This window comes from Daucus carota, chromosome 3 (genome assembly GCF_001625215.2).
Source record: "Daucus carota subsp. sativus chromosome 3, DH1 v3.0, whole genome shotgun sequence".
Lineage (NCBI taxonomy): Eukaryota > Viridiplantae > Streptophyta > Magnoliopsida > Apiales > Apiaceae > Daucus > Daucus carota.
Window position 1 is genome coordinate 47,375,239 of NC_030383.2, and position 27,647 is coordinate 47,402,885.

General features: G+C 34.3%; 2 protein-coding genes and 1 long non-coding RNA gene across 10 annotated transcripts; all 3 read left to right on the forward strand.

Moving 5' to 3' along the window:
• Positions 1–569: 569 nt before the first annotated feature.
• Positions 570–4,074, forward strand: LOC108213360 (uncharacterized). 6 transcript variants are annotated; one of them, XR_010289892.1, is made up of 6 exons: positions 570–724; positions 849–1,704; positions 1,785–1,898; positions 2,671–2,740; positions 3,088–3,382; positions 3,470–4,074. It is a non-coding gene; the product is annotated as an uncharacterized LOC108213360 (long non-coding RNA). The 6 variants fall into 6 exon arrangements; XR_010289889.1 differs by having other exon boundaries at positions 572–1,130; positions 1,236–1,704; XR_010289887.1 differs by having other exon boundaries at positions 573–1,704; positions 3,470–4,018.
• Positions 4,075–4,982: 908 nt separating this feature from the next.
• LOC108213698 (uncharacterized) lies at positions 4,983–10,930 on the forward strand. Of its 3 annotated transcripts, none has more exons than XM_064089156.1 (8): positions 4,983–5,366; positions 5,450–5,608; positions 5,683–5,704; positions 6,163–6,288; positions 6,375–6,690; positions 6,804–7,384; positions 7,511–7,589; positions 10,850–10,930. In XM_064089156.1, the coding sequence occupies exons 1-4, from the start codon at positions 5,225–5,227 to the stop codon at positions 6,164–6,166; spliced, it is 327 nt and encodes a 108-aa protein (XP_063945226.1). In that variant the 5' UTR covers positions 4,983–5,224; the 3' UTR covers positions 6,167–6,288; positions 6,375–6,690; positions 6,804–7,384; positions 7,511–7,589; positions 10,850–10,930. The 3 variants fall into 3 exon arrangements, 2 of the variants coding, with proteins under 2 accessions (XP_063945226.1, XP_063945225.1); XM_064089155.1 differs by having other exon boundaries at positions 7,508–7,589; positions 10,850–10,929; XR_010289893.1 differs by lacking the exons at positions 4,983–5,366; positions 5,450–5,608; positions 5,683–5,704 and having other exon boundaries at positions 5,961–6,288; positions 6,542–6,690; positions 7,508–7,589; positions 10,850–10,927.
• An 8,808-nt stretch (positions 10,931–19,738) lies between these two features.
• LOC108214356 (ABC transporter B family member 19) lies at positions 19,739–27,088 on the forward strand. The gene is made up of 10 exons (XM_017386312.2): positions 19,739–20,231; positions 20,327–20,381; positions 20,761–20,936; positions 21,273–21,473; positions 21,696–21,955; positions 22,046–22,362; positions 22,459–22,682; positions 22,858–23,677; positions 23,792–24,033; positions 25,656–27,088. Exons 1-10 carry the CDS (start codon positions 19,977–19,979, stop codon positions 26,862–26,864), a joined length of 3,759 nt encoding a protein of 1,252 aa, XP_017241801.1. The 5' UTR covers positions 19,739–19,976; the 3' UTR covers positions 26,865–27,088.
• The last annotated feature ends 559 nt before the right edge of the window (positions 27,089–27,647 follow it).

Sequence of the window (27,647 nt, forward strand, 5' to 3'; positions counted from 1 at the left end):
GAGGTGAAGTGAAGTGAGGTGATCTTCGTTCTAAGACCCAAGTCTTTGACGTATTGACGGGGAGTTGATAGTCATCGCACCGTGAAGAAGAGGAAAGACCCAAGACCTAATACCTAAGATCCAAGACCGGCGAAAGGTTTAGAAGTACAAAGACCACTGGAGGTGCAACGACTTTGAGGAGGTAACAAGGATAGTTACGTTCCGAGACAAGTCTTGTAATTTACATTTATAGTGAGGAGGTAACGAAGAGTTACGCTCCAAGATATATATTTGTAAAGGCTTCTCCGCCTACTGTAAAGGAGTTCTTTATAGTAGAGAAAATCTCGAGTCCGGGGAGGAGCTCGGGGACTGGACTAGGGGTGAGTGGACTCCAAGGGTTGAGTTAGCCACCGCGAACCAGGATAAAATCGCTCGTGTGATATTTTCCTTTTCTTTTCTTACACTTCCGCACGTAACTGCCAATACTCTCGATACAAGTTTTAAAGAAGGGGTAAAAACTTTTTAAAACGACATAAATATTTTTAATTGGTGATTAAGCTATTCAACCCCCCCTTCTAGCTTAATTAAACCATCTATCGGGACCTAACAAAATAAATGTGAAGAATTTAGATTTATAAATCTGATTCTATGTTAATGTACATTTTCAAATTTTTTAAAAAGTTTTGCAGTTTTGTAAAGCTTACACGGCCCTAGATGATTATGTGGCATAGAGAAGCAAACCAAGGTACTGTAAAAGTAACACAATCTATGTGTAGGTTGGTTCAATATGTGTCAGGCTTAGTTTCTCTTTGGTTAGGTTAATGCTTGAGATTGGTATGTGAATCTTTTGTTGCTTCTGTGCCTCCTAGCCTTAGTCAAACTGCCTCAGTGAATAATAAACGACCAAGACCACCAAGTGATATTTCTGCTGTTGAACCGACTTCTACAGCAGTACCTGCTGCCTGGAACCCTTCCCACGATTCAAGCCAATTAAATGTTTCTCTTGAAGGCCAGAGGACGGATATTAATGTTTATAGACAGCCCATGCGATCAGCAAAATATTCAAATCTCACTACTGAAAGTTCCCATGTCAGAGCTCCTTGGAGTAAGATCTCTGATGAAAATGAAGATAACAAAAGTGCCTCTGCATGGTCTGTTCAACATAGCTTTACAAACTAGAATCCAATGTATCAATACAATGACCAGTTAGCTCTCCCAGTTGAAGAGAAGAAGTCTGATGCTGTCGACTCATGCAGGTTATTTGGCTTTGATTTAAAAAGTTCAACAGATGCAGCAAAGAAAATCACCCCCTTAGACACCAGTCAACGTGTTCATCAAAGCTGCTGATGGTGGTGATTCTGAAGAAAAATCTGAACTCTCGAAGGATTCTAAAATGAAACTTCAAGGGTTGCAAGTATCACCGAAGGAAGTGCAAAGCAAGCAGAATTGCTCAAGCAGAGGTCACACTAAGGTCCAAATGCAAGAAATAGCAATGACATGCAGATTTTTAATTGATGTGGCAATTCATTTAATTGACATATTCTGTTGCCTTATCTTCCACCTCTGATTTCAAAATTTTGAAACCAAGATATGTGAAAAACTGATTCGGAGTAGTTATGAGTGGCCGGAGCAATCTTCTGCCATTGTTATGATTATTGTTCTCATCTCCAATCATGGACAGTGATGGAACAAGTCAGAGTATTTCTATAACATCCTCTGTTGCAGGTTTGTAGTATGAGTTGCATACAAGACATGTACGCATTCATACCATGTTAGACACGCGTTCTCACAATTCTGATTTGCAGGTCGAAAACGACGTGGTAGTGGATCAGCACTCGATGAGTTTTTGCGTAATAGATTGACAAAAATACAGCAGCGCGGTGAGATTGATTCAGGTGTGGATCCCGAAGCAGGTCATGGTATGCCTCCATTTTGCTCCAGTGAAATATAGTTGTGTGAGTCGTTGTATTTGGATTTATAATGACCTGTTCATGTTAGATTTGCAAAATACCACAAGGACATCACTATGCATCCTTGATCGAGATTTATATTGTCGACAACATTATTGCACTTCACCCTGTCTATTTTTAATATTATATATTTTTTATAAATTTATATGCAGTTTATTTCTCAGGTGCTCCCTCCGTCCCTTTTTAGTTGTCACATTTGGTTTTGTGCCGGTCAAATTGACCAAAGTTTGACTGAAATTTATTGATATTTTTTCAATTGAAAAAATAAAAAAAATATCACCAGAAATAACTTTTAATCTACTTTAAAATGTAATTTTCAGTTTTTTAGAATAATGAAAAAGTGATTTATAATCTTTGGTCAAAAATTAGTCAATTTGACTAATAAAAATAGAAATGTGACAACTAAAATGGGAGGAAGGGAGTATAATATTTGTTAATATGAATAATTTCTTTCAAATAATATCAGGTGTATATATACTTATATACTTATATACTTATATACATATATAAGATACATAATATATTTATATAATAAACTATTTAACGTTTAAGAAAGTCAGAGTTTTCTTAGCTTTATTGAACTCACTGTTTATTTTCAGAAAGACATATAATAGAAATATTAGATAAATCATTTAGGAAATAAAAACTAAAAGTTAAGGTTAGTTTCCTATTTATTATGTTTTCTATTTATTTTTGATTTTCATCAATGGCACAACTTCAGCAGGCAATTCAAAGACGAAAAACTGATCTTCAATTGCAGGATGTTTAGTCAAAAGCTTCAATAAATAGCGGTATGATATCTAATACAATGATCTTTTGGTTTGTTAAGGACTACATGTGATCGTGTATTGAAGTTACCTTTTGAGTAGTATTTGAGTGGTAATCATAAGTTATAGTGAAGGTTACGTCAATAGGATAGAATGAGAGAAAGATACATTATCGTTACTAAATATTCTAGGCTGTGATTAAGTACAAATACCACGATGGTTTGGTATTATGCACAATAGTGTCCTTTTTATATACGTATCGACACTATAGTCAGTCATGTCCTTTCTAGCATCTACTACTTGGCTTTCCTTCCCTGGTGACCAAGTCTGCCTTTCTAGCATCTACTCTGTGTAATGATTTCTATGTGCAGCTGGATGATTGTAGATAGTTTGCAAGCTGATTATGAGAATCCTTCACTTCCTTATTAAAGCTTCGTTGCAAAAGATTTAGATGAATGTTGCAGTTAGATGGCTCAGCTACATCTGATAAAATTTTGGTTACGGAAACCAAGAGGTCACCCTTCTCCTGCAGTCTCTTCACTATTTCATATTGGCATTGCCTCACGGGTGAGAAATCAAGCCCCATGTCCTTGAGCTTTTGGTTTGAAATTGTTAATGGCCTGGATCTTGGCTTAATTTCATCAGAACTTCTGCATTACAACCATGGTATTTATTTGATTATGCTTTAGTCGTAAAGGCTTAATTATAAACCTGCTAGGTGTGTATATGTTTTAACTTTTAACTTATATTCAGGGAAATATATTGCTAAAGTTTCTACCACCTTGCCGCGATGAAGCGAGATTTCGGAGCAGATGTATCTTCCTGTTGTTGCATGGGTCTCAAAGAGAAGAACATGTGCAGAAGCGACATCTCTAACATCAACATAGGCCTGAACTGAGTTGTTTTGGAAGATGGCTTTGTTCACAACAGCATGGTGTACAATAGCATAATATATGGTTCTGTCAAGTAAAATACCATCAATTATGTATTGGCTGTCTATATTAAAATATGCAAAAGTGGAATTTGTCCTCATGTTTTTATTTACACTACTTTAGTTGATGGCCTTATCAAAAGCAACAACTATGATCTGCATATGGTTTCAATTGCTTAAAGGTGCTCGCCAGTCCAAATGAGCTTAATGACGGAACGCTTTGCAGCTCAAACAGGAGATTGGCATGCTGGAGATCGTTATGTATAGACAATTTTATCAGACAACAATTTTGCAGTTGTGAGATAATTACGTATGGATTTCAACTTTATACATTATGTATAAGTATTTAGTGTATACTTTTAGGAGAGTAATCGTGATCATCGTGTCTGATGTAATGGTTGTTAATACTATTATAACTAAACATGCATTTGCATTGTATTTATAAAAAGTCATAATTCTTAATATTTTGAACTATTAAACATTTTTATAGGGAGCTCGCGAAGCGCGGGCATAATTCCCTAGTATCTTTATAACATTACACAATTCTAATTCTAATTTTAATTGTAATCAATATTAATCAATATCAATATCAATATATTCTAAATTCCTGCTAATAACCACCCACTTTTCATGTCTAATATGGTCATTTTCCACTTATTTGGGTTGACCCATTTATCTTGGATATTACCCGGTACTACCTGCTGACTTCCTAACTGCTTTCCCACGATTTGCAATTTGAAATCCCATTATTATTGGAGACGTGATCTCAGGCGCAGTGTAGTGTGTTTGGTTTTGTTCTTCTTCGATCATTCACAGAGCATCTCGAGCTTGCATACGCCATGTCCCGTGTGTTTACTGAAATTGATTGTTGATTATTTTGCTTTTTCAGTATGGTGTTTGGTTTTAGTCCTGACCCATGGTAACGATCTGCAGGTTATGGATGCATTCCGCAGAGCCCGTCGTCTCTTTCTCCGGTGGTACTGGTAAGCCTGCTTTGTCAGTTCTTTAGTCGTTGCCGTGTATACTTAACTTCTTATTCTTCCTCTGCCTCAGGTCGTAAGCGTTGGTAGAATTATAGTGTTAATGCCATGGTATTGTTTTATGGACTTCTTGCATGTGTGTTTCACAGGTTCTTCTGGCGGTAAGACACCATCGTCAAGACTCAAGACATTCTCCTCTAACATATGCATGTACTAATTTCCCGTCATTATCGTCGACTTATGCCAGCAACTCACGTTCAGGTTTGTTATGCATTTATCATCCTCTCTATCGGTAAACATTGTATTAAGTTCTTAATTTATCGGACATTGCATCCATCATCGTGCTTAGGGATTTCGAGTGATGTTACACAAAAGGCCTCATTACTTTCTCAAACAGGGAAGAATATTCGTGGCGCTGAATTTTCAGGTTAATCCATGCTACCTCTGTTGACAAAACTCAGTATTCTTTCATGCACGTTAGCCATGTTCTTTCAAATACTGTCAGGGAACACCTACAAAAGACCTCTGGGCAGATTTTTAGAACAACGATAACGTTCGCCTCATACAAAACCTTCCTCTGATTCACAAGCACGCTCAATGCCACCAATACAACAAACTCTGTCAAGCTCCTCCAACAAATCAGGACAGTTTCAGAGCCATCTTTCTAGCAAACCGGGTTTGACAGCAAAGAGCACTCTCGCACCATCTCAAAGGCGTCTAGACAGTGTGAACCTGTCAGGTTATGATCTTTTCTTTACTTACCGCATTTGATTTGCTCTATGTCCAGATATAATTCTACATCCTATAGATATCTACATCCAGGCATCACTGTTCAGACTCCTGTTTCTAGAATGATCAAATCGCGTGTTAGTATTAACCAGCCGGGCCATGCATTTGACATGCCTTCGTCGAGTATAAGGCTTCGCAGCTCCACGGATTCTGTGGCCACAAAACAAAGGCTTCTTGAGTCTTATAATCGCGGTACAGTGCCTCTAAACGAAATATTATAACTACTATACCTGCAAGAACTGATTCATACACCTGAATCTGTGCAGTTAAATCGGGGTTGAGCATGAGGTACTTTCTCATTTTAGTTTTTATCAAAAAATTGTAAGTTTTCTCAAATGATTAATTTTAGTACTATTAATATGGTTACTGGGTGAAAGGTTAAGGAATTAACTTTTTCACTTTTGTTGATGGTGTTCCATATAGTGAAGAGTTTCGGAAAAGTCTTATACATCAGGAAGCAATTGTGTTAATTTTCCATTAAACCGGTTTAATCAGCACAGTTTTGTAGCCTGCATATAAATTATTATTTTTAAAAGAATTCTTATTAATTATTTTTAGTTGTTCTTTCTACTGTTGATTTCATGCCATCCAGTGTTTATATTTTGGTTTGATATTTTTACGCTTAATTTGTTTGGTGCATACATGCAAAATATTTATGTTTGAGTGTTGTTCTGAGATTCTAATAGAGGATTTTTTTTTTCAATTGCCCCACAATTCTAATTTAATTTGATGATATCTATTACCAGGTAAAACTTTGTAGTGTTGTGGCATGCGATTATATGAAGTATTAATAGTGGTTGATTTTATTGTTATTGACGAGCCATTTTAATCCGGTGATGGTTAATCGATCTCTCATCAACCAACAAGTTTAGGTAATAGTGTCTTTTACCTTTTGTTGACCTTTTAGGGTCGTCAAGAAGTTCATAATCTTTCTAAATTTGCGATTTTTCTTTTTAAGGCCGGTGATTTCACCTTCAATGGGAATAATATTTATGCACTAATAAGTTGGGGTAATATATGCGGATACCCCACATTTCAGAAGCAAAATAGCAGAGATGATGCACTGGCACAACAACTGGCTTAATTTGATTATGAGTTCTAAAATGGTGATCCTGACCATCTTAGGATTATTGTAGTTATGCCAAGTCAACCCTGGATTGAACCTGCAACATTGAAACTTAAGCATAGGATCGGGTTTGGACCGTTTCGTGATGTCTGGTTAGCAACACAACACAAGTCATCTGAAGAATATGACTTATGCATAAAAACCTGAGGTTGGCATTAAAATTTCGATATTATATAGGCTTATGCAATTCATTGTTTACTCCTGACATTCTTAAGAGCTTCTTGCAGTAGTGAATAAAATGGTAGTTATTTTATATCGCAGGTTGCTACTGAGTTTTACAATGGCAGTTATTGCTTTGAAGTATATTGACCCCATATCAGGGAGGTAACTTCGTTTTAAAGGGAAAGCATATAATATCCACCCCCATCAACATCATTGTATAATTTTCCTTTGATTTGCCTATAAGAAGTGGCACCAACTTTATCAAATTTGTCGGGTCAAAACAACATTGTTCTACTAAGATTATTGACGCATCCGTTGGTTACCTATTGCTATTTTATTACATTTTGTTGAAGTCCCTAGGCATTTTATTTGGCATCTTACATATTATTCTTAACAATGTTTTAAACGGGATATGTCTCTAAGTTTGAGAATGCTGTAGGCGGGATGCTAGATGAATTATTATCAAGAGATATTGAAGATTTAGACCTGGATGGGGCTCTGTCGACATTACAAGATAGACTGCAGGTTAAACTCCTCAGACAACTATCTCCTTGACTTCAATGATACTGGAAACATTGATATAATGGACATAGAAGAAGAAATGCCATTGAGGCAAACAACACTGTTTGATATCCAAAATGCGGTAAATGAACTGATCGAAAAAATTCTGTCACAAACAGGTGAGAAGAAATAAAGTCATTCTCTAATGTCCTATACTCCCCCGAAAAGGCTTTCTGCTGCATTATCTTTCTTTGGAGATGATGGCAAATTATTGTTAACATCATTTCATTTCCCATTCTCAGCAGCTGATCTTAACATGTCACCTGCTATAATTCATTTGCAGTTTCAGTTACTATCACAATAAAAAGTGATTTCTCCTTGCATGTAATTCTTTATTGTGCCCAGTTTGGCGTACGTTCAGGATAATCTTCATGTTAGGTCCAAAGTATCGTAGAAGGGGGGGGTTGAATACGATACTCACTACAATTTAAAATTCTTTCGAATCTTGCGGATAAACAAATTGCAGTTCTGTAATGGGTTTCGTGTTCCGGATATTTATTGGGTCGGTTTCTGAGGATATGAAAATATTAAACCAACACACAATATTTTCCAAGGTATATCTGTATATTGATAAATACCTCGAAGGGTGCTATAAATCCAAACGGGATAAATATCAAGTTGGTGACTCGTTCCGTCCAAATATATCAATTGAGTGACTGATTTCCAAATTGACTCAAATTAGACACTCATTAGAGAAATTTGTATCAAAAATATTACTCTATCGTTACTCGAAATTTTGAAAATATTATATATTGAGTTTCACACATATTTTATGAATGGTTATACATCCAAATGAAAGATTCCGAGTCCTACTATTTTTGCTAATATTTTTAGATTTTTAAAATTTTATCAACTATTTATTTTTAATTTTTTGATTGTTTTATTTGATTTAAATAAAAATAAATAGGAGATAAATTTTTAAAAATCTAAGAATATTATCTAAAATACTAGAACTCAGAATCTTTCATTTAGATGTAATACCATTCATAAAAAATGTGCGAAACTCAATATATAGTATTTTCAAAATTTCGTCTAACGATAGAGTGATATTTTTGATACAAATTTTTTTAATGAGTGGCTTATTTGAGTCAATTTAGAAATCAGTCACTCAATTGATACATTTGGACGAAACCAGTCACCAACTTGATATTTATCCCAAATCCAAACCCGAAGGTTGGCTACAATGGCTACTACTACATACACTCACAAACCCTAGCTTCTAAATATATATATATATTACAAAACTAAGCTATGATTTATTTGTGTGTAGTAGTGTGCAAGGCACAAAGCCATTCCACCATAAAGGTGGTGGAGAGTGTTACAAATGAGAACAAAATCCAAGGGTATTTATAGGCTTTTCATAAACTAACCATGGTTAACGAGTTCGTCCTGGACGACTTGAGTTCGTCCTGGACGGATTCAATTTAACTGTAGTTAAATTGAATCGTCCAAATAAAAACTAACTCCAAAGATGTAAGCTTGCACCACTTGAAAGTCAAAGGTGGCGCTTTGGTCAAAACTTGCGCTCATAAGCAAAGTTGCGCCTGTAGTGAGCTATACTGAATGTATGTCACATAGAATATTTTCACCAAAAGAAACTTGCGCCAATATTGTCCAGTGGAGAAGTCAAACATTGCGCTTTGACTCACGGTCAAAGGTTGCGCTTCCAGGAGGTCAAAGGTGGCGCCTCAACATTGCTTCACTGTAGTGGTACTTAGACAATCTTCACAGAACTTGCGCTTTGCCCCAATGTGAGAGTGAGGCGCAAACTTTGACTTACAGTCAAAGGTTGCGCTCACAATAGCTTGCACAGTGTCACAGTAGATGTGACTTAGAATATTTTCAGTGGTTGCTCTGGTGAAGTAGATTGGAGTCGCAACCTTTGACTTAGTCAAAGGTTGCGCTCCTTGCAATGAAGACTCCGCTGTAGTACACTGTGAGCACTTAGAAAATCTAAGTGATAGAAGGTTATTGAGGCGCAGACTTTGACTTTAGTCAAAGTTTGCGCTTCAACAAACATTGGCGCCTCCCTGTAGTGTACTTAGGACTTAGACAATTTTACAAGCCTTCCATTTTGCACAAGAATTAAATATACATATATATATATATATAATTAATTGTGTTAAATTAATTACTTGAATTATTTAAATCCAAATAATTCACAATTAATACATATATATATATATCTAATTAATAAGTTCCTTTGGCAATATATCCTGGAGCAGCTCGATCCATATATTTATATTATATTATATTCATAATATTATATAAATATATGTATAAATAAAGATATATATATAAATGTATATAAATAATATTTATATAAACATATAGTAATATATATATATACATATATTTAAATATATTCTCATATATTTAAATATATATAATATACATAAAATTATATGTAAATATAAATATAAATATATATAGGGATATATATATAATTATCTATAGATATAAATATACACATATTTATGCATATAATATAATATATATATATATATATACACTTAAATATATAAATGTTTATGTAAAATATAAATACATATACTATATACATATATATTTATTTAAATATATATACATATAAATATACATATACATATGTTTAAAAACATATATACATATATATTATATATATTATATTTAATTAAATATACATATATACATATATAATTATATTTGTACATATACAAATATATAAGTGCACACATATATAACATGTCATTTCCTGATATGGCTTTCTGTGGAAGCTTTGACATATGGCATTTGAGCAGTAAGCTTTGGCATAGCTGGCATTTGGCTTGACTTGGCTTTGGAACAAATGACTTGATATGACTGGATCAATTCTTCGATCGATAAATACTTTGCAAAGCTCCGTACGTGCTGACGCTTAGTGCACTGGTCTGGTTCACAAGCGACTAACACTGAAGTCAAACATTGTACCGTCTTTGTCAGCAAACATTGATCAGTCGGTTCCGGGTTAGTTTATGCTTCAGTTTGTTGATTATAAATAACCAACCAAGATATATAAAAAATATCTTGCTTCAGGGGTTTCACTGAAATCTTTCGAGTACTTGGACAACATCTTCATTGCTTCCACAATCTTGAATACTTCAATCTTTATTCTTCACTGAGGCATGAACATATTAATGAACTTCTTCCAGTGAACTTATTCCTTCAAGACTGTAGATGGCTTCTTCAACCTTTGTCTTCGTATCTTCCAATTCCGGTGCAGGCGTAGTGTTATTTACTTGTCCTGTTCTATTGTTGAGTTATCATCCCTATGTAACAGATAGGGTTGTCTTTACATTTAGACTTACACTTCATTTACTTCATGTTGGGTTTACCTCTCTTATCCAAGTCTTGTGACTGTTTTAAGATGAAGCGAGCAGAGCTGAACAACCAGCTGGTAAGTAGCTTACAAAAAAAGATGTATAGTAATTTTTTTAATCTCAAGTGTAGTAATTTGTTTCAATAGTGAAGATGTATAAATACCTTACGCTCTATTATGTTTTTATTCAGTCAGAATATTTGACTATTCACATATATATTTTTAATTCTTTTTTATTTTGAATCAGGTTTATGTTTATGCACCGAGTCCCCCGACATTTGAAGGAGAAAGACATAGGTTATATTGTACGGAAAATGAAATGGAAAACTATCTGCTCGGAGGTTTGTAATTAAGAGGAAAGAGGAAAAGCTATAAGAAACACCCAAAACCTTGCACATTCTACTCACAAGTCAATATAAGAGAGGATTAAATCTCAACATGAAATGCCCATCGGCAGTTGTTGATATTTTGTCAACTTCAAATTATATAATTGTTTTAAATGATTCTAATAAGTTTCTTTATTGTTTCATCCAATTAAATAAAAATGAACTTTTTTTATTATACTTTTAAGTACTCAACAATAGATTCATTTATATTTGTTGGAATAACTTATAATGAAAATAAATACAATTGTTAACTTTCAATAAATACAAAAATCCAATACTTAGTGTTAATTATTTATCTACAAGTTATTATAAGAAGTAATTTTTAATTGTGATATTTGTTAATGATATATTTTTTTGTCATCATCAATAACTGGTTGAAATTAATAAAAATTGAATGGAACATTAACCATATCCGTGTGCGAAGCACGGGCAAAAAGCTAGTTCTAATTCTAATAATTCTAATAATATTAGGGTCCAAGACTCCGGCATATCATCGTCGGGAGCCTTAATCCAACATACACATTGCGAGCCATTGGATGAGTTCAGCAGTCAGGATTAAAAAAATTTACTGTAAGTCCAGCGGTTTTTAAGCGTTGTATGCCTCTCGTCCCGCGTTTTTTAAGCGCCGAACATGTAAATTGTTTGATGTCAAACGCTTAAAAAACGCTGGAAGCACATGTAGGTTTAGGTTTGAAAGCTGCTGCCAGGTATAACCCACCAGAATTGATTTACCATGCATTTTTTTCAATAAAATGATATAATAATTCTTTTTGGATTTTTTCATAATATATGTGTGATTGGAATTAAAATATATAAATAGTTAATCAGCATAACTAAATATAGAATAATATATACACAAATGATATTAAATAAGATTTAAATTTTCAAAATTAAGATATCAACAATTAGATATTTTTCAAAAAATATTATCTTGTATTCAAGATATTTAAATACAAATTTGGGAATAATATATATATATATATATATATATATATATATATATATATATATATATTATTCAATTAATTTTAGAAAAAATATTCATGAGAGCTTTTAAAACAATGTTACCAATCCCGTACAGGAAATAATGTTAACAATCCAACATGATCGTTAACTAATATATTAAAAAATATCATTTTAAAAGTAATATATTATTTTTAATAATATATTAAAAAGAATATATTGTTGCTTAAAAAAGTTAGCACCATCTTTTAAACCTATCTTTGTAGTTTTAAGATTATATGTGCTTCCGACATATTTTATTCGCCGGACATAAAAACAATCTCCTTGTCTTGCGCTTAAAAGCGCTGGACGTACAATAATATTCTTAAATCCTGACCCTCTGTGTTCTCATCCAACGACTGCCAGCGTGTGTGTTGGATAAAGGCTCCCCAACAATCATATGCTGGGGACCTGGTCCCATAATATTAAATCGACTTAATTACACTCCAATCACATAAAATTTTGAAACTGTAATATTGTCCTTCTAATTAAAGGAAATAATGTATAACTAGATTGTAACGGTAAAAAAAATGCATTTCCCGTCCACTATAATAGAAGAACCGGAATTCGACTGAAGTTTTAGATGCCAAACATGCGAGACGGAATGTCAAATAGCATAATATAAAAGGCATATTTGGGAATACACATAAATAAATCACCGTAACAAAAAAAAAGTAATGTAACTTTTTTATAAAATGCAGCTTATAAACCACACTTTTATCTAAATCAACTTAATCACTCGTATCTACTTGTAGCATCTATAGTACAAATTTTCTATAACACTGTGATTGTGATTTAAAAGCATGCTAAAAACATTGGACAACGGAAATTTTTGGACTGTAATCAGCATGTGCCATGTAGTAAGAGTTCATTTATCGAGTAATTGATTTTGTAACTCAAAATATGTTTTTAGTGTTGGTGGACGAGTGCTTAATAAGTATCGCACATCATTTCTGCCGGAAAATGCAGAAACACTAATTTGTGCAAGAGCTTGGTTGTATGGAGAAAAAGGTATACAGAATTTTATGTGTTTTCTATTGATATTTATTTTAATTTTGCACATTATTTTTTTTTTTTTTGCGACTCTTGAGTTTAAAAAAATGGAGAATTATGTGAAGATCTTGAATTTGAACCTTAACCGGGATGGCAGTGGAGGTACTTTGTACTTGATATATGTTTATGTTTATTTAAATATGCTTTACAGCTGATGAATACATTTAAATGTTGATTCAGTTAGTAACAACAGTACTTACTAGTTATTGGGGGAGTTTAGCTGCAATTCAAACCACGGATTAGAGACTATTAAATTCACATTTCATTATAAATTGAAGACTATTAATTTTATAATTGCCTATTTTCTTACCGTGTTATATTTTTATTTGAAATGTGCACAACTTTTTATGTTGCAAATTAAAGACTATTAATTTGATTTTTATTGCTTTATTCAAAATTTCGGGTCGTTTCGAGTCGTATCATGTTCTATTTGAGTTCGTGGCAAACAAGTCAATTTTGGGTAATTCAAGTAACTGTCAGGTCGGGTTCGTGTCATAATTTCTAAACCCGGTTCGGGTTCAAGTCAAAATCAGGTTAGTTAAACAAAAAATTAGGTACGTCCAACCCGACACGAAGCCTGACCTGTCACCCGAAATTACCACTCCTACTCTCATTGACTATTTTCCATATTAGAAGATCCATGAAAACCATCATCTTCTTTGTTAACGTTACCATGTTGATTAGTTCAGGAATGTTCATGAGCACATGCCCTTTTGTAGTGACTAGTTTTGCTGCAAATGAGCATTAATTGTGCTTTCTTTTTAAAGCCCTTCCATTATTTCACATCTTTTTCAAAGTTTTTTTTTTGTAAGGTCTACATACACGTAGATGAATTGTATCGAAATACAATAAACCGCATCTGAGATTTCTTTCTTTCAAGAAAGTTTATCATCTAACCGCAAGTCATGCAAGCATAACTCCGGACGTTTAGACAATAAAGCTAAAATGAATAAGAAAAGAAAACCCATAAGTCCTGTAACTTCCAGAGTATCTTGAAAAAACAAATTAAACAAAACATAAATCAACACACAAGAAAATCACACACATATAAATTTAATTAAAGAAAAATGGAAAATCTAATAAAAAGCAAAACAAAAATATATATATTAAAAATAGATAGAAAATAAAATAATATAGAAATATTAATTAATTTCCAACCAAAGGAAAATCCTTTGGTTAGACACATAAAAATTAAAGATTAAGTGAGGAATAAAAATAAAAAAATAAAATATAATTAAATATAATGATCATCAAAATGGTCAATAAGTCATTAAAAGTGGCATTCATAATTGGAACAAAAAGCCATAAAAGGCACGATAAAACCATTAAAGGCACAATAAAGTCATCATTAATGACACCCATAAATGGTTTTTAAATTTTGAATCTTTAAAAATTAATAAAAGTAATCAATTTCCAAATTAGGAAGGTAAATGATTATAACTTAAGAAAAGTTGACCGGTTTTCCTTAATATACAGACAACACATTTAAGAATCATTAAAAACACATTTAAGACATATAAATCAAAAACCAAATTCAAATTTAAATTTATCAATTTATCAATTCAATAATTGATTTGTATATAAACGGTGAATTAATTATTCAAATTAAAGCACAATTTACTCAAATTAAAACACAAAAATTCAAATTAATGCATGTAGTGAAAAGTCAAATTCCAAAGATAAACAAATTTAAAAAAGTCAATTAGCCATTTAAAAATAACTAATTTTAAGATTTACAACACGCACTAATTAAGTCATCACTACACCAGCTCCACCACCACCATCCAAGAACCGCAAACAATCGTCATGAACACTGACGAAAAACTAAAAATCGAACATGAAGATACATAACACAAAACGTAACTGATCATATATATAATATAAGATTGATAACACCTATCCAATCTTTTCAAATTCGGACAAAAATAAATAGGAAAAAACGAAAATTGGATACGAAAACAACCCATAGAATAATAAATTTAAGCACACAATTATACCTAATCAAGAAATATGAACCACCCCACAATAATATATATAGTAAAACAAAAACAATCATAAAATCATAATCATGTAGGTTTATGTAATGAAAAGATCACACCTGTTCTTTTAAAGTATTTCCGCAGATCTCTAGGGGTTGTTGATGAAGGAGGTGTTGACACCGTGGGTGGCGTCGCCTACAGGAGGTGTTACCGGGGTAGGAGGTGTTGGTGGAGATTTTGGCTTGGGGGGGGTGGGGGGGGGGGGATTTGCTCCAAGTTCTTCTTGAATATGCAGTAATTATCCTTTTCTTCCCAAATTCCTCGAAACTCTTCCAACCTCACTACACTGCTCTGGCGGAAGTATGTTGTTTAATCATCTTTAATCACTTTAGTCACAGTGACGACTATAAAGGGACGGACATCTTTTTCAAAGTTATTCACATTGTTTCCAACAAATTTGCTATTTATTTTGGACTTTCACAACATATTTTTATACAAATCGTGTCTTTACTAAATGTCCTATGTTCTTTCATTAAGACTCACTATTCATTAGATATGTTATCCCCGAAGATATTGAATAACATAAATATCTTTGTCATATCTTAAGATTATATTAACTTGTAAGTAAATGTTATACAGTTAAATACTAACTAAAATGATTTATATGTCCTCGTCGAGTAAGCATGATCAACATAATTAACTAGATCATATCCAAACTTATTAATGCAACATATAGCATGATGGCATGGGATGCCTATTAAGTACCAACAATCACAAGTCCACTTGATGAGATACATGACAACTATGTTTCTAGAAATAGTGATCATCTAAAAAGGATTGTACCATATAGATATATAATAACATCTACCACTCCACATCTTAAATTTTTCAATAATATTCTTACACTTGGATGTTACATCCAAATCCTCCAAAACACACCTTTTTTCCTTTTGGTCTGGAGCCTTTTCATAAGATTCCCGCTAATCATTCTCAAATTATTGAAAATTTGTGTTTTTTGGCGCAAATTATGAATTTATTGAACAATTCACACACATTATTCATAAGAATGTCATAATTGTTAGTTGTATTGAAGTTTGATCTATACTAATGATGTGTTGGTACAACAGTAAGCTAATCATAAGCTTTGACACTCTTTGTCTTAATGAACTCCATATAATTGGTGAAAGATTGGACATTAGGTATAGAGTAACATATGTTATAGAGTAAATGTAGTCATTCATATCAACTCCAGTTGTAGTGAGAGTTTGCCCATTGTAGAAATTCTTTATATGGGTTCCATCCAATCCAATAACTCCGTGACAACCTAGTTTGAATCCATGCCTTAGCCTCCTATACATATGTACATCTTTTAAAAGTACCAGGATGTCCTGCATATATGATGTGATATGTATTCATACATTATATAGTGATATAGGTATAATATGTTAATACAAGCTATCAAGTACCATTATGAACATATCAGTTGATGCATGTGTACCTTGTTCGAATTCTAAATCATTGAATTTGGTTTTCTGGCCAAAAGCTCAGCTTTATTGTCCTACAATTTCGAATATTGGTCAGTATCTACACTATTTATCATCTTCATACACTTTCGTTCTTCCCAACTTAACACATGGTACTTGAAATAAAGTTGTAAATATGATTTTACCATCTTTTGAAATGCTAGCATAGGCCAGGTTGGATTAATCTTAAACTCATGTATGTATTTTTTGACAAAAAAAAAAATAAAATGTATTTCTCTTTTATTGCTCTCAAAATAGACTAGGGGTGAACAGATCCGTTATGGGTTTCACTATCACAAATCAAGAATAAAATCTCTCGTGATATAAATTTTTTCTTTACTTTTTACTCTCACATATTATAAATGCTATCACTCTTGATACAATATTTAAAAAAGGGATAAACTTTTTAAAATACCATAATTATTTATAATTGGTGATTGAAACTAATCAATCCTCTTCTAACCCAAATAATACCTATATCGGGACCTAAGATATGGTAATCAGAGACCAGTTTAGTGTAATTTTAATTATGTCCATTTTAGTGTAATTTTAAACAGGTTACTTGATCGATTCATTTAAATTGTGCTCGTTTAGCTAAACAAGCAAACTCGTTCGACCAGGCTTGTGAATTACACAAATTAAAGGGATGTATCTCCTTCAGATTTTAATGGATTAATAATATTAAATGAATTTCATTGGATTCCAATTGATTTTAGGATTGTGACTGAATGATAAGTAGTAGAACAAATACTAATTTGTAAGGTATATAAGCCTGCATTGTCAAAAAAAATAATAAACATTCTTTCAAATCTCGTGGATTACTGAGAGATTTCAAAAAAATATAAAATACATTAAAACAATACCACAAAATCTATCATTTTATAAATTTTAAGAAAATCCATCAAATTTTAATGGATTTTGGATAGTCATAATTGAATACCACCAAAATTTTGAGCTGAAATTAAAATCGTGATTTAATACCATCATAGTTTTTGGGATAATCTCAAATCTTGATTAAATACTTCAAGTTTTTAATATATTTTTAAAAATACTTATCGAATACATGAATGAAGCCGTTTGATATACATTTCCTACAACGATACGTTTTACTCGTAAAAGAAAAGCTCAAATATACTTTATATGAGTTGTAATCCATGAAGAACATCTCAAAATAAATAACAACAAAAAACTCTATTATAATACTTTGTTTTTCATAGAAAATGATACCAATTTAACTTTATATATATATGAAATATAACATTTGAGTTCATCCAAATTATTAATATTGGTTATTATAGAATATATAACAGAATCTTATTTAGAATTTTATTTATTTGTTTGTTTGTTGCAAAATAAATTTTACATAGAATCAAGTTATTTTTAATACATACTTGTTATTTAACATGTTAGATATTATTAATTATTATTAATGAAGTGTTATTGGTTCAAAATTAGAATTTAATTCAAATTTTAGATGAGATTCTATATTCAATTTATAGTATTTTTTTTTTGTTCTTTTTGAGAATGTAAAAAGAAAAATTAAGGTTTAAAGATATCATAAAAAATAAAGAATTTTTTTACGCGTGTGTGTCTCGGTGTGTGTTTTGTGTTGTGTATGTGTGTTAATTAATTTAGAAGATTCTGATTTGTAAAAAAGAAAAATAAGACTAAAAGATACCATAAAAAACTAATTATTTGGAAGAATGCTACACTACATATTCTTATAAAAATGAAGTTTTGAAGAAGAGTACTATTTGAAAAAGTGTGTCTAATTTGTAAGAAGGGTAACTAGACAATTTTTCACTCTTTAATCAATAAAGTAATTAAATTATGAATCAGTTATAAAAAAAAAAAATAGAGTACGATTAACCTCTGGATTTGAAATCACGGCTTATATACATGGTATCGGTCATGTTTCACAAGAACATTCTGCAGTCTTAAGAAGAGGGGAAGGGTTAAGGATTTAACCGGCGTGAGATATTACATTATTCGAGGAACCCTAGATGTGAATCGGAGATATGTAATTAAAATTTTTTAACTAAGAATATGATTTAAGCCAAATATCTAGGGGTTGTTTGGGTTAATTTAAAATAAGTGTTTTTTGCTTAAAATAAAGAAGTTGAATAAAAGTTAGAAATAAGTTAAGATTTATAAGTGATTAAAATGTTTGGAAAACAAGTAGAAGTCATGAAACAAAAGTCAGGATTCTCAGCATTTCAACAAAAAAATTACAAATATTTCTTAAATTTTCACACAATAATACAAATAAATACTTCTAACTAAATTCGGAAGCCGATTTAAAAGCAGCACCATCTAATTTACCAGAAAACACATTCGTAGGAGTTATGAAAACCCGTGTATGTATCTGTGTGACAAGTCCACATAGTAGTCGTACATATCGTATATATTTATACACTGAGACCATTGACAGTTTGACCAGCTACTTACTCCTATCAGCGTCACTTTCTCTCACATGCCTTTCCTATGCAAATTATAATCATGAAAATGTTTATATAATAAAATTGGATATAAATATTTTTAAAAGATTATTTAATGAATGTATTCAACTGATATTTTTGAAAAGGATTAACAAACTGAAATTTTAAGAAATTATACATGATATATGAATTTAATATATTGTATCTAATTTTGATTTTATTCAGATAACATGAGAAAATGTGTCCGAGTTCACACGAGGCTTTCAAAATTTAAGTATAATATTGCAAAATCGCATGAATTCTGGTAGAATTTCAAAAAACTAATATGCACGGAACAATCCGACAAATCATTTCAGAATGTCAAAAAAATCTATCAACATGTGAATACTATCAGATCTTAACGAATTTTAAATAATTTCAATTAGATATTATTATATTAATAAACATAAACTAAAATCCTGATTGAATATCACCAGATTTTGTAATATAATTTAAAATTCAAATCCCAAAATTTTGATATAGTATCAGTTAAAAAGAGCAGTGCTACATGCACAAAATTGGGTACATAATTTTACACAAAATGACATGGCAATCTAGGTGGGGAGTTTTAATTGGTGTTATTAATGCATGTGCAGGGGGCCCATTCCAATCACAAGTGAGCACATACTCATTCTGTGAATATTTCTGTACCTAATTCTGTGCATGTAGTATTTTCCCTAAATTAATATCTCATTTACAACCTCACTCTCCCTCTTGGACTCATAAATTCCATTATATATACACATACACACACACTTCCTTCACACACACTCTCTCTCAAACTCTCTCCTCTCTCCCTCTCAACACATCTCCCTTCATCACTCCCTGCAGTGTCCTCCAAAACATCATCATTTCCTCTGCTCTCCATCTCTCTCCTGCTCTGTCATGAAACACACACTCACTCGCTCAAACTAACTCATTCTCCTCCTCATCAACCTTTCCTCGTCAACTCCAATGGCGGAACCAGCTCTCCCGGAGCCCAAAACGATGCCCGAATCCGACAAGAAGAAGACAGAACAGAGCTTACCGTTCTACCAGCTCTTCGCCTTCGCTGACAAGTACGATTACCTCTTAATGACCACCGGAAGCCTCGGCGCCATTGTTCACGGCTCCTCCATGCCGGTATTTTTCCTCCTCTTCGGTGAAATGGTAAACGGCTTCGGTAAAAACCAGTTCGATCTCCACAAAATGACCGACGAAGTCTCCAAGGCACGTTGCTCATCACAGTTTTTTTTTTACTTTTTTACTGCGGTAACTTTTGACCACAGATCTGATGAATATTGAAAATTTCGATTGTGTTGCAGTACGCTCTGTATTTTGTTTACCTGGGCTTGGTGGTTTGCTTTTCATCGTATGCAGGTGAGGCTGATCTACCTCATTACTCTAACTACTATTTTGCTTTATGAAACTAAATATAGTTGTGTGTATGTATATATGTGTGTGTATATATAGAAACTAAGAGATGCTTTATATGTTACAAATCATGCTTGCTCATACTTAGTTCTGGGCTAGTAGATTGGTTGGTGTTGAGGTTGCACGTGCTTCTTGGACCCGGCCTTGTGTCTTTTTCCTCTAGTCAATATATTATTATCTATTTTGTTGTATAGTATTTATTGCATTATTGTTTTCACTAAGCTACAACTGTTGCAACAGAATGGTTAGCTGTGTTGTTGAGTTCACATTGGGTGAGGCTAACATGGGTTGGGTTGGTTTGATTTTGGTTGATTTGAAAATGCAGAGATTGCATGTTGGATGTATAGTGGGGAGAGGCAGGTGAGTGCGTTGAGGAAGAAGTATTTGGAGGCTGTGTTGAAGCAAGATGTGGGATTTTACGATACGGATGCCAGGACTGGGGATATAGTGTTTAGTGTTTCGACGGACACGCTTCTTGTTCAAGATGCCATTAGTGAAAAGGTATGAGGATTGTATGATGTTGTTTGGTTGATTTTTGTTCTTTTGTGATTTTGTGATTTCACTTTTTTAGGCTTGAAGGTGTTAAGACTAGTGCTTTATAAGTGTGTTTCACTAAGAGGGGAAGATAATTATATGGCGTGTTAGGTTTGCATTGATGATGGACCCTACAGAATTGAAGCCATCATCAATGAAGTTTCTAACTTAGATTTTGCAAATTTGCTTCTCCTTTACAGACATTAAAGCAACTTTCATCTAATTGGTTTTTGGAAGCATGATGAGTTTGTGTTTTTGAAAGAATGATGAGTTTGTGTTTCGGTTCTTTCATGGAAAATTTAGGTGGGGAACTTTATCCATTATCTTTCCACATTTCTGGCGGGACTGGTGGTTGGTTTTGTGTCCGCGTGGAAGCTAGCACTGCTTAGCATTGCAGTCATCCCTGGAATTGCATTCGCTGGTGGATTGTATGCTTACACTCTTACCGGTCTCACGTCCAAGAGTCGTGAATCATATGCTAATGCTGGCATAATTGCTGAGCAGGTACGCCTGTTTGCCATCTTAAGCACACCGTTAGATGAAATTAAGCAAACTGCACTTGACTAGTATCACTTAAAAAAAAATTCCGCCTCTGTATATATGGATTTATATCTCAATAACAATTTTGCAAACAAAATCTAGCATGGACCTAGTTTGAAGATTTTATGCCTTCAGTGTAAGTTATACTAGTGCAGTGGCTTCTAATATCTCATACTTTCTGAATAGGCCATTGCACAAGTCAGAACAGTATACTCATATGTTGGTGAAAGCAAGGCTCTAGATTCATACTCAGATGCCATACAAAATACATTGAAGCTAGGATATAAAGCTGGGATGGCCAAAGGATTGGGACTAGGATGTACATATGGAATTGCATGTATGTCATGGGCCCTTGTTTTTTGGTATGCGGGTGTATTTATCAGAAATGGACAGACGGATGGCGGGAAAGCTTTTACTGCCATATTTTCCGCAATCGTTGGTGGCATGTAAGATTTTGGTTCCATTATTTTCTTCCTTTAAACTGATGATCTGGTAGGCAAGCTTATTCATACTTTTTAGAAATTGATGTTTCACAGGAGTTTAGGCCAGTCCTTTTCAAACCTTGGCGCATTCAGCAAGGGCAAGATAGCTGGGTACAAGTTAATGGAGATTATCAAGCAAAAACCGTTGATATTCCAGGATCCATCTCAAGGAAAATGTTTGGATGAGGTCAATGGAAACATTGAATTCAAAGACGTGACCTTCAGCTACCCTTCACGCCCTGATGTTATCATCTTCCAAGGTTTCTCAATATACTTCCCAGCAGGGAAGACAGTTGCGGTTGTTGGTGGTAGTGGATCAGGCAAAAGCACTGTTGTTTCACTTATAGAAAGATTCTATGATCCTAGCCAAGGTAGCTGATCGAAGCTATATCATAGTCATATATAGGAAGTTTCAAAAATTTGTAATAAAATTAACGAACACTTCAATGTCTTTTTTGGCTGTGCAGGTCAGATATTACTCGACAGTGTGGATATAAAGACACTCCAGTTGAAATGGTTGCGTGATCAGGTGGGTCTTGTAAACCAAGAACCTGCACTCTTTGCCACCACCATACTAGAAAATATACTCTATGGAAAGCCTGATGCAACTATAGCTGACGTGGAAGCCGCCTCTTCTGCTGCTAATGCTCATAGCTTCATTACCTTGCTTCCTAATGGGTATAATACTCAGGTATGTATATAGACGCTGCTTTGTACAACCTAGAAGTATAACTCTATGAATAAAGTTTATATTAAATTCGTAGGACATTAGAAACCGCAGGTCTTTGGCTGATCTGAGTGGCAGTTGGGGACTTTAGTTGTTCTGTAAATTTGTCGTTTGTGTTATAATTAGAAAATTATTGTAGGTGGGAGAGCGAGGAGTTCAACTCTCAGGTGGTCAGAAGCAAAGGATTGCAATCGCAAGAGCTATGCTAAAGAATCCCAAAATCCTTCTCCTTGATGAAGCAACTAGTGCCCTTGATGCAGGTTCTGAAAGCATTGTTCAGGAAGCTCTAGACCGCCTGATGGTTGGGAGAACTACTGTGGTAGTTGCTCATCGTCTCTCGACCATAAGAAATGTTGATTCAATTGCAGTTCTACAACAAGGTAAAGTTGTTGAGACAGGGACACACGAAGAATTGATTGCTAAAGCTGGCGCCTACGCTTCTTTAATCAGATTCCAGGAAATGGTGGGAAATAGAGACTTTTCGAATCCTTCAACTCGTCGTGCTCGCTCATCACGGTTAAGCTATTCGTTGTCAACAAAATCTCTAAGTCTTCGATCAGGGAGTTTAAGAAATCTGAGCTATCAATATAGCACTGGTGCTGATGGCCGTATAGAGATGGTGTCAAATGCAGAAACTGATAAAAAAAATCCTGCTCCAAGAAATTATTTCTTCCGGCTTTTAAAATTGAATGCTCCTGAATGGCCTTATTCAATCATGGGTGCTGTGGGATCCATTCTTTCTGGTTTTATCGGTCCAACTTTTGCTATAGTGATGAGCAATATGATTGAGGTATTCTACTATCGCAATCCTGCAAGCATGGAAAGGAAGACAAAGGAATTTGTTTTTATTTACATTGGAGCAGGTTTATATGCTGTAGTTGCATATTTGATACAACATTATTTCTTCAGTATAATGGGAGAGAATCTTACAACAAGAGTGAGGAGGATGATGCTTGCGGGTATGCAATTTCAGCTCATTTTATTTTTCTTGTGATCTTCATTCACGATTTTAATAATTTATTTATATAATTGCCATGTATATTTGCAAAATAACATCTGTCTTCATTGTTCAGCAATCCTAAGAAATGAAGTTGGATGGTTCGACGAGGATGAGCATAACTCGAGCCTTGTTGCAGCTCGCTTAGCAACTGATGCAGCCGATGTGAAATCTGCCATTGCTGAAAGGATCTCGGTTATATTGCAAAACATGACATCCCTTCTCACTTCATTCATTGTTGCCTTCATAGTGGAGTGGAGGGTGTCACTCCTCATCTTGGCCACCTTCCCTCTTCTTGTGTTAGCCAACTTTGCCCAGGTATGTGTGCCCACAGATATTCCACAGCTCATGAATATTTTAACATTTTCACTTTACCATATAGTAAAAAAGTAGAAGATTTGGTGAAGGGCATTAAAGGCATTTCAAAAGAATCTATATGCAACCTGCACATGTATTTTAATTGAAGTGTCAGCTTTGTTAGTCTTATAAGTTGATATGGAGCTTTGGAATCTATCTTGAGTACTTACATACTATTAAAAGGCAAGAGAGTAAAATTAACTAAAAGTCTCCCCATTCTGATGGTCTGCACGTGGTTCCTACAATTCTTGTGCACAACTCATAGAAAACCACACCTGGGCCATAAAATAAGTTAGATAACAATGCAGTAAACTTTGAAGAAAATAATATAGCAAAGATTCTTTTATCACCCATCAACTTCAATGCCACTGAAAAATGTTAAATATTATCAATAATTTCTTGGGGTGATGAATTTTGTTTGAAAATTTATCAAGTCCGTCAAAATCTCAGGTTGTCTAGTGCTTTTTTTCTCTTTCCTTTTTGTCCATTACTTGCTTTTTACTTTTTACTATTTACCATTCTGCAGCACCCCTGCAAATGACACAGATATCACAGTATTGTGTCTGAATTTATGGACCCAACCCAAGTGACAATGTAATATCTATAGGATATGGGGCAGTACAGAAACACTTTGATTGCTAGGATTTACCATCTCCACTATGTGTTTGCCAGAAGTTGCAGATATTCTTGGCCCGTGACCAATTCATACATAATTAAAAAGTATACATGACTACATGTATTGCATTTTGACAAGTCCTACTTTGTTTACTATCTGTAACTTCTTCTTACTGCTCATTTTGCATTTTACTTTGAGTGTCAGGGAGTGGTTTGGCAGGGTGTGACTTCTGATCCTGTCTAAGCTGCACCAGGGGGTGGGGTGGGGTGGGGTGGGGTGGGGGTTGAGGGGTGTAAATACGCACCCCCCATTTATAATTCTAATTTCTGGGATCACAGAGTGTTGTCTTCTTATGAGGTACCATGGTTGAAGAAGAGCACTTGCATTTGGCTCTGTATGTTCAACAGTGTTTTCGAAACTAGGCATGCAAGTTTGCACAGTGAAAGTAAATTGATAGCTTAAAAGTACGCACATGCAGTAATGGAGTGCATTTCTATTATATCTACCTAAACACTTCAGGGACCCGCATCCTGTTCACATGGATTTCTTCCACAGCCACTGCAACATTGCTAGTGCAGTTGATGATGCATTAGGAGCACACATTATGTGCTGCATATATTTAATATATCCCAAAAATTATTAAAGAATCGACTTTTGCCCTTTTTGACTTGAACAAATAACTTAATCGATATGTAGGGAAGGTTTTAGTGGCTTAATCATAATCTGCATGTTGTTAACATGAAAACAGTTCATAAAGTTAAAGATCTTTCCTCATGTAGTGGCCTTGATTCTGTAGGATGCTCTGTTGCAGTTTCCCTGATTATTTTATTATACAGGCAACCAGTGGTAGATTTGGAATTTGATAGGGTCATGTGATCTAAATATTTTGTAACTTTGGTGATGTAATTTGAGTTATTTTTTACTAAACATTGTGATCACTCTTAATTCTGTTATTTTAATGTAACAGCAACTTTCTCTGAAAGGATTTGCTGGAGACACTGCCAAGGCACATGCAAAAACCAGCATGATTGCAGGGGAAGGAGTAAGTAACATTCGGACAGTTGCAGCCTTTAATGCACAGGACAAGATCCTCTCCCTGTTTTGCCATGAACTCCGTCTCCCGCAGCTCCAAAGCCTTCGTCGCAGCCAATCTGCTGGCATTCTCTTTGGGCTCTCGCAGCTTGCTCTTTATGCTTCTGAAGCTCTGATCCTTTGGTATGGTGCTCACCTAGTTAGCAGAGGTGTTTCTACATTCTCAAAGGTTATTAAGGTTTTTGTGGTCTTAGTCATCACGGCCAATTCAGTTGCTGAAACTGTTAGCCTCGCACCTGAGATTATCAGGGGCGGTGAAGCTGTTGGATCTGTATTTTCTATTCTCGATAGATCAACAAAAATAGAGCCTGATGATCCTGATGCTGAGCCAATCGAAACAATTCGTGGTGAAATTGAACTAAGACATGTTGACTTTTCATACCCTTCACGTCCTGATGTTGTTGTGTTTAAGGACTTTAGCCTCAGAATCCGAGCTGGCCAGAGCCAAGCACTTGTTGGGGCTAGTGGGTCAGGAAAGAGTTCAGTAATAGCACTAATTGAACGGTTCTATGATCCAACAGCTGGAAAAGTTATGATTGATGGAAAAGATATCCGACGTTTGAATTTGCAGAGCCTGAGGCTTAAAATTGGCTTGGTGCAACAAGAGCCTGCTCTTTTTGCCTCGAGCATTCTTGATAACATTGCCTATGGAAAGGATGGTGCAACAGAAGCAGAAGTCATTGAAGCAGCTCGTGCAGCAAATGTGCACACATTTGTTAGCGGTTTGCCTCAAGGTTACAAGACCCCAGTAGGTGAACGAGGAGTACAACTCTCTGGAGGACAAAAACAAAGGATTGCAATAGCTCGGGCAGTTCTAAAAAATCCATCAATACTTCTACTAGATGAAGCCACAAGTGCACTTGACGCTGAATCTGAATGCGTTCTACAAGAAGCACTCGAAAGGCTAATGAGGGGTCGGACAACAGTGCTGGTAGCTCATCGACTATCAACAATACGAGGGGTGGACAGTATCGGTGTTGTTCAAGAGGGAAGGATTGTAGAGCAAGGCAGTCACTCAGAACTAATCAGCCGACCGGAAGGCGCTTATTCCAGACTGTTGCAGCTACAATACCATCACATCTGATAAAGCGAATTAAAGAATCAAGTTAATCAACATGGGCAGTGTGCTTGGGGTGGAGTAATATATTTTGGGTCCATTAACCATTGTTTTCACTTTCTTTATGTATAATGTAGATATGGGGATGTGAAAGACTCTAATTCTGTGAACCATGACTCCATTTCAAGTGGAGAATCATATGTTATATTTTTTTAAATTAAATCTATGATCCATTATCCTGTTTTTTTAAAGCTCCCTGTTTTTCACTTTAAAGAATCAATACACCTTGTGTCATTATCATTTGAGTCTTTATGGTGTGTGCCATGAACATATATTAGCAAACACTTTTCACTTATTGGTGAAGATTTTTGTGCATGCAGAGGTCATCATTATTAATGAGATTGGAATCGGTGGAAATCCATCACCACATTAAAACATGGTTGTTGGTGTACGCTGGAATCGATAGAAATCATTTTAATTCATTAAAAAGTGGTTGTTGGTGTATGTACAGAAATTGTCTATTATCATTTTAGCTCTGGAAACTTTTGGTTGCTGAAGCGCCCCTTTTATTCTGCATGTGCTTGATAAAGTGCTTAATTCATTTATCCGATATAAGGTAAAACTTCGGACTCAAAAGCCCGACATGAACCGTGCATCATTCAACTAAAAAAACAAAGGCTTTGAAATTGGATGAGCTTCTATTTGGTCCACATGGTTTCAATTATTATGTTGATAAAGCGCAAAGATTTGGAAAGATGTAAACATATGTAAAAGCTTATGTTTTCTTGTATGTCGTGGGGTATTCTCAGG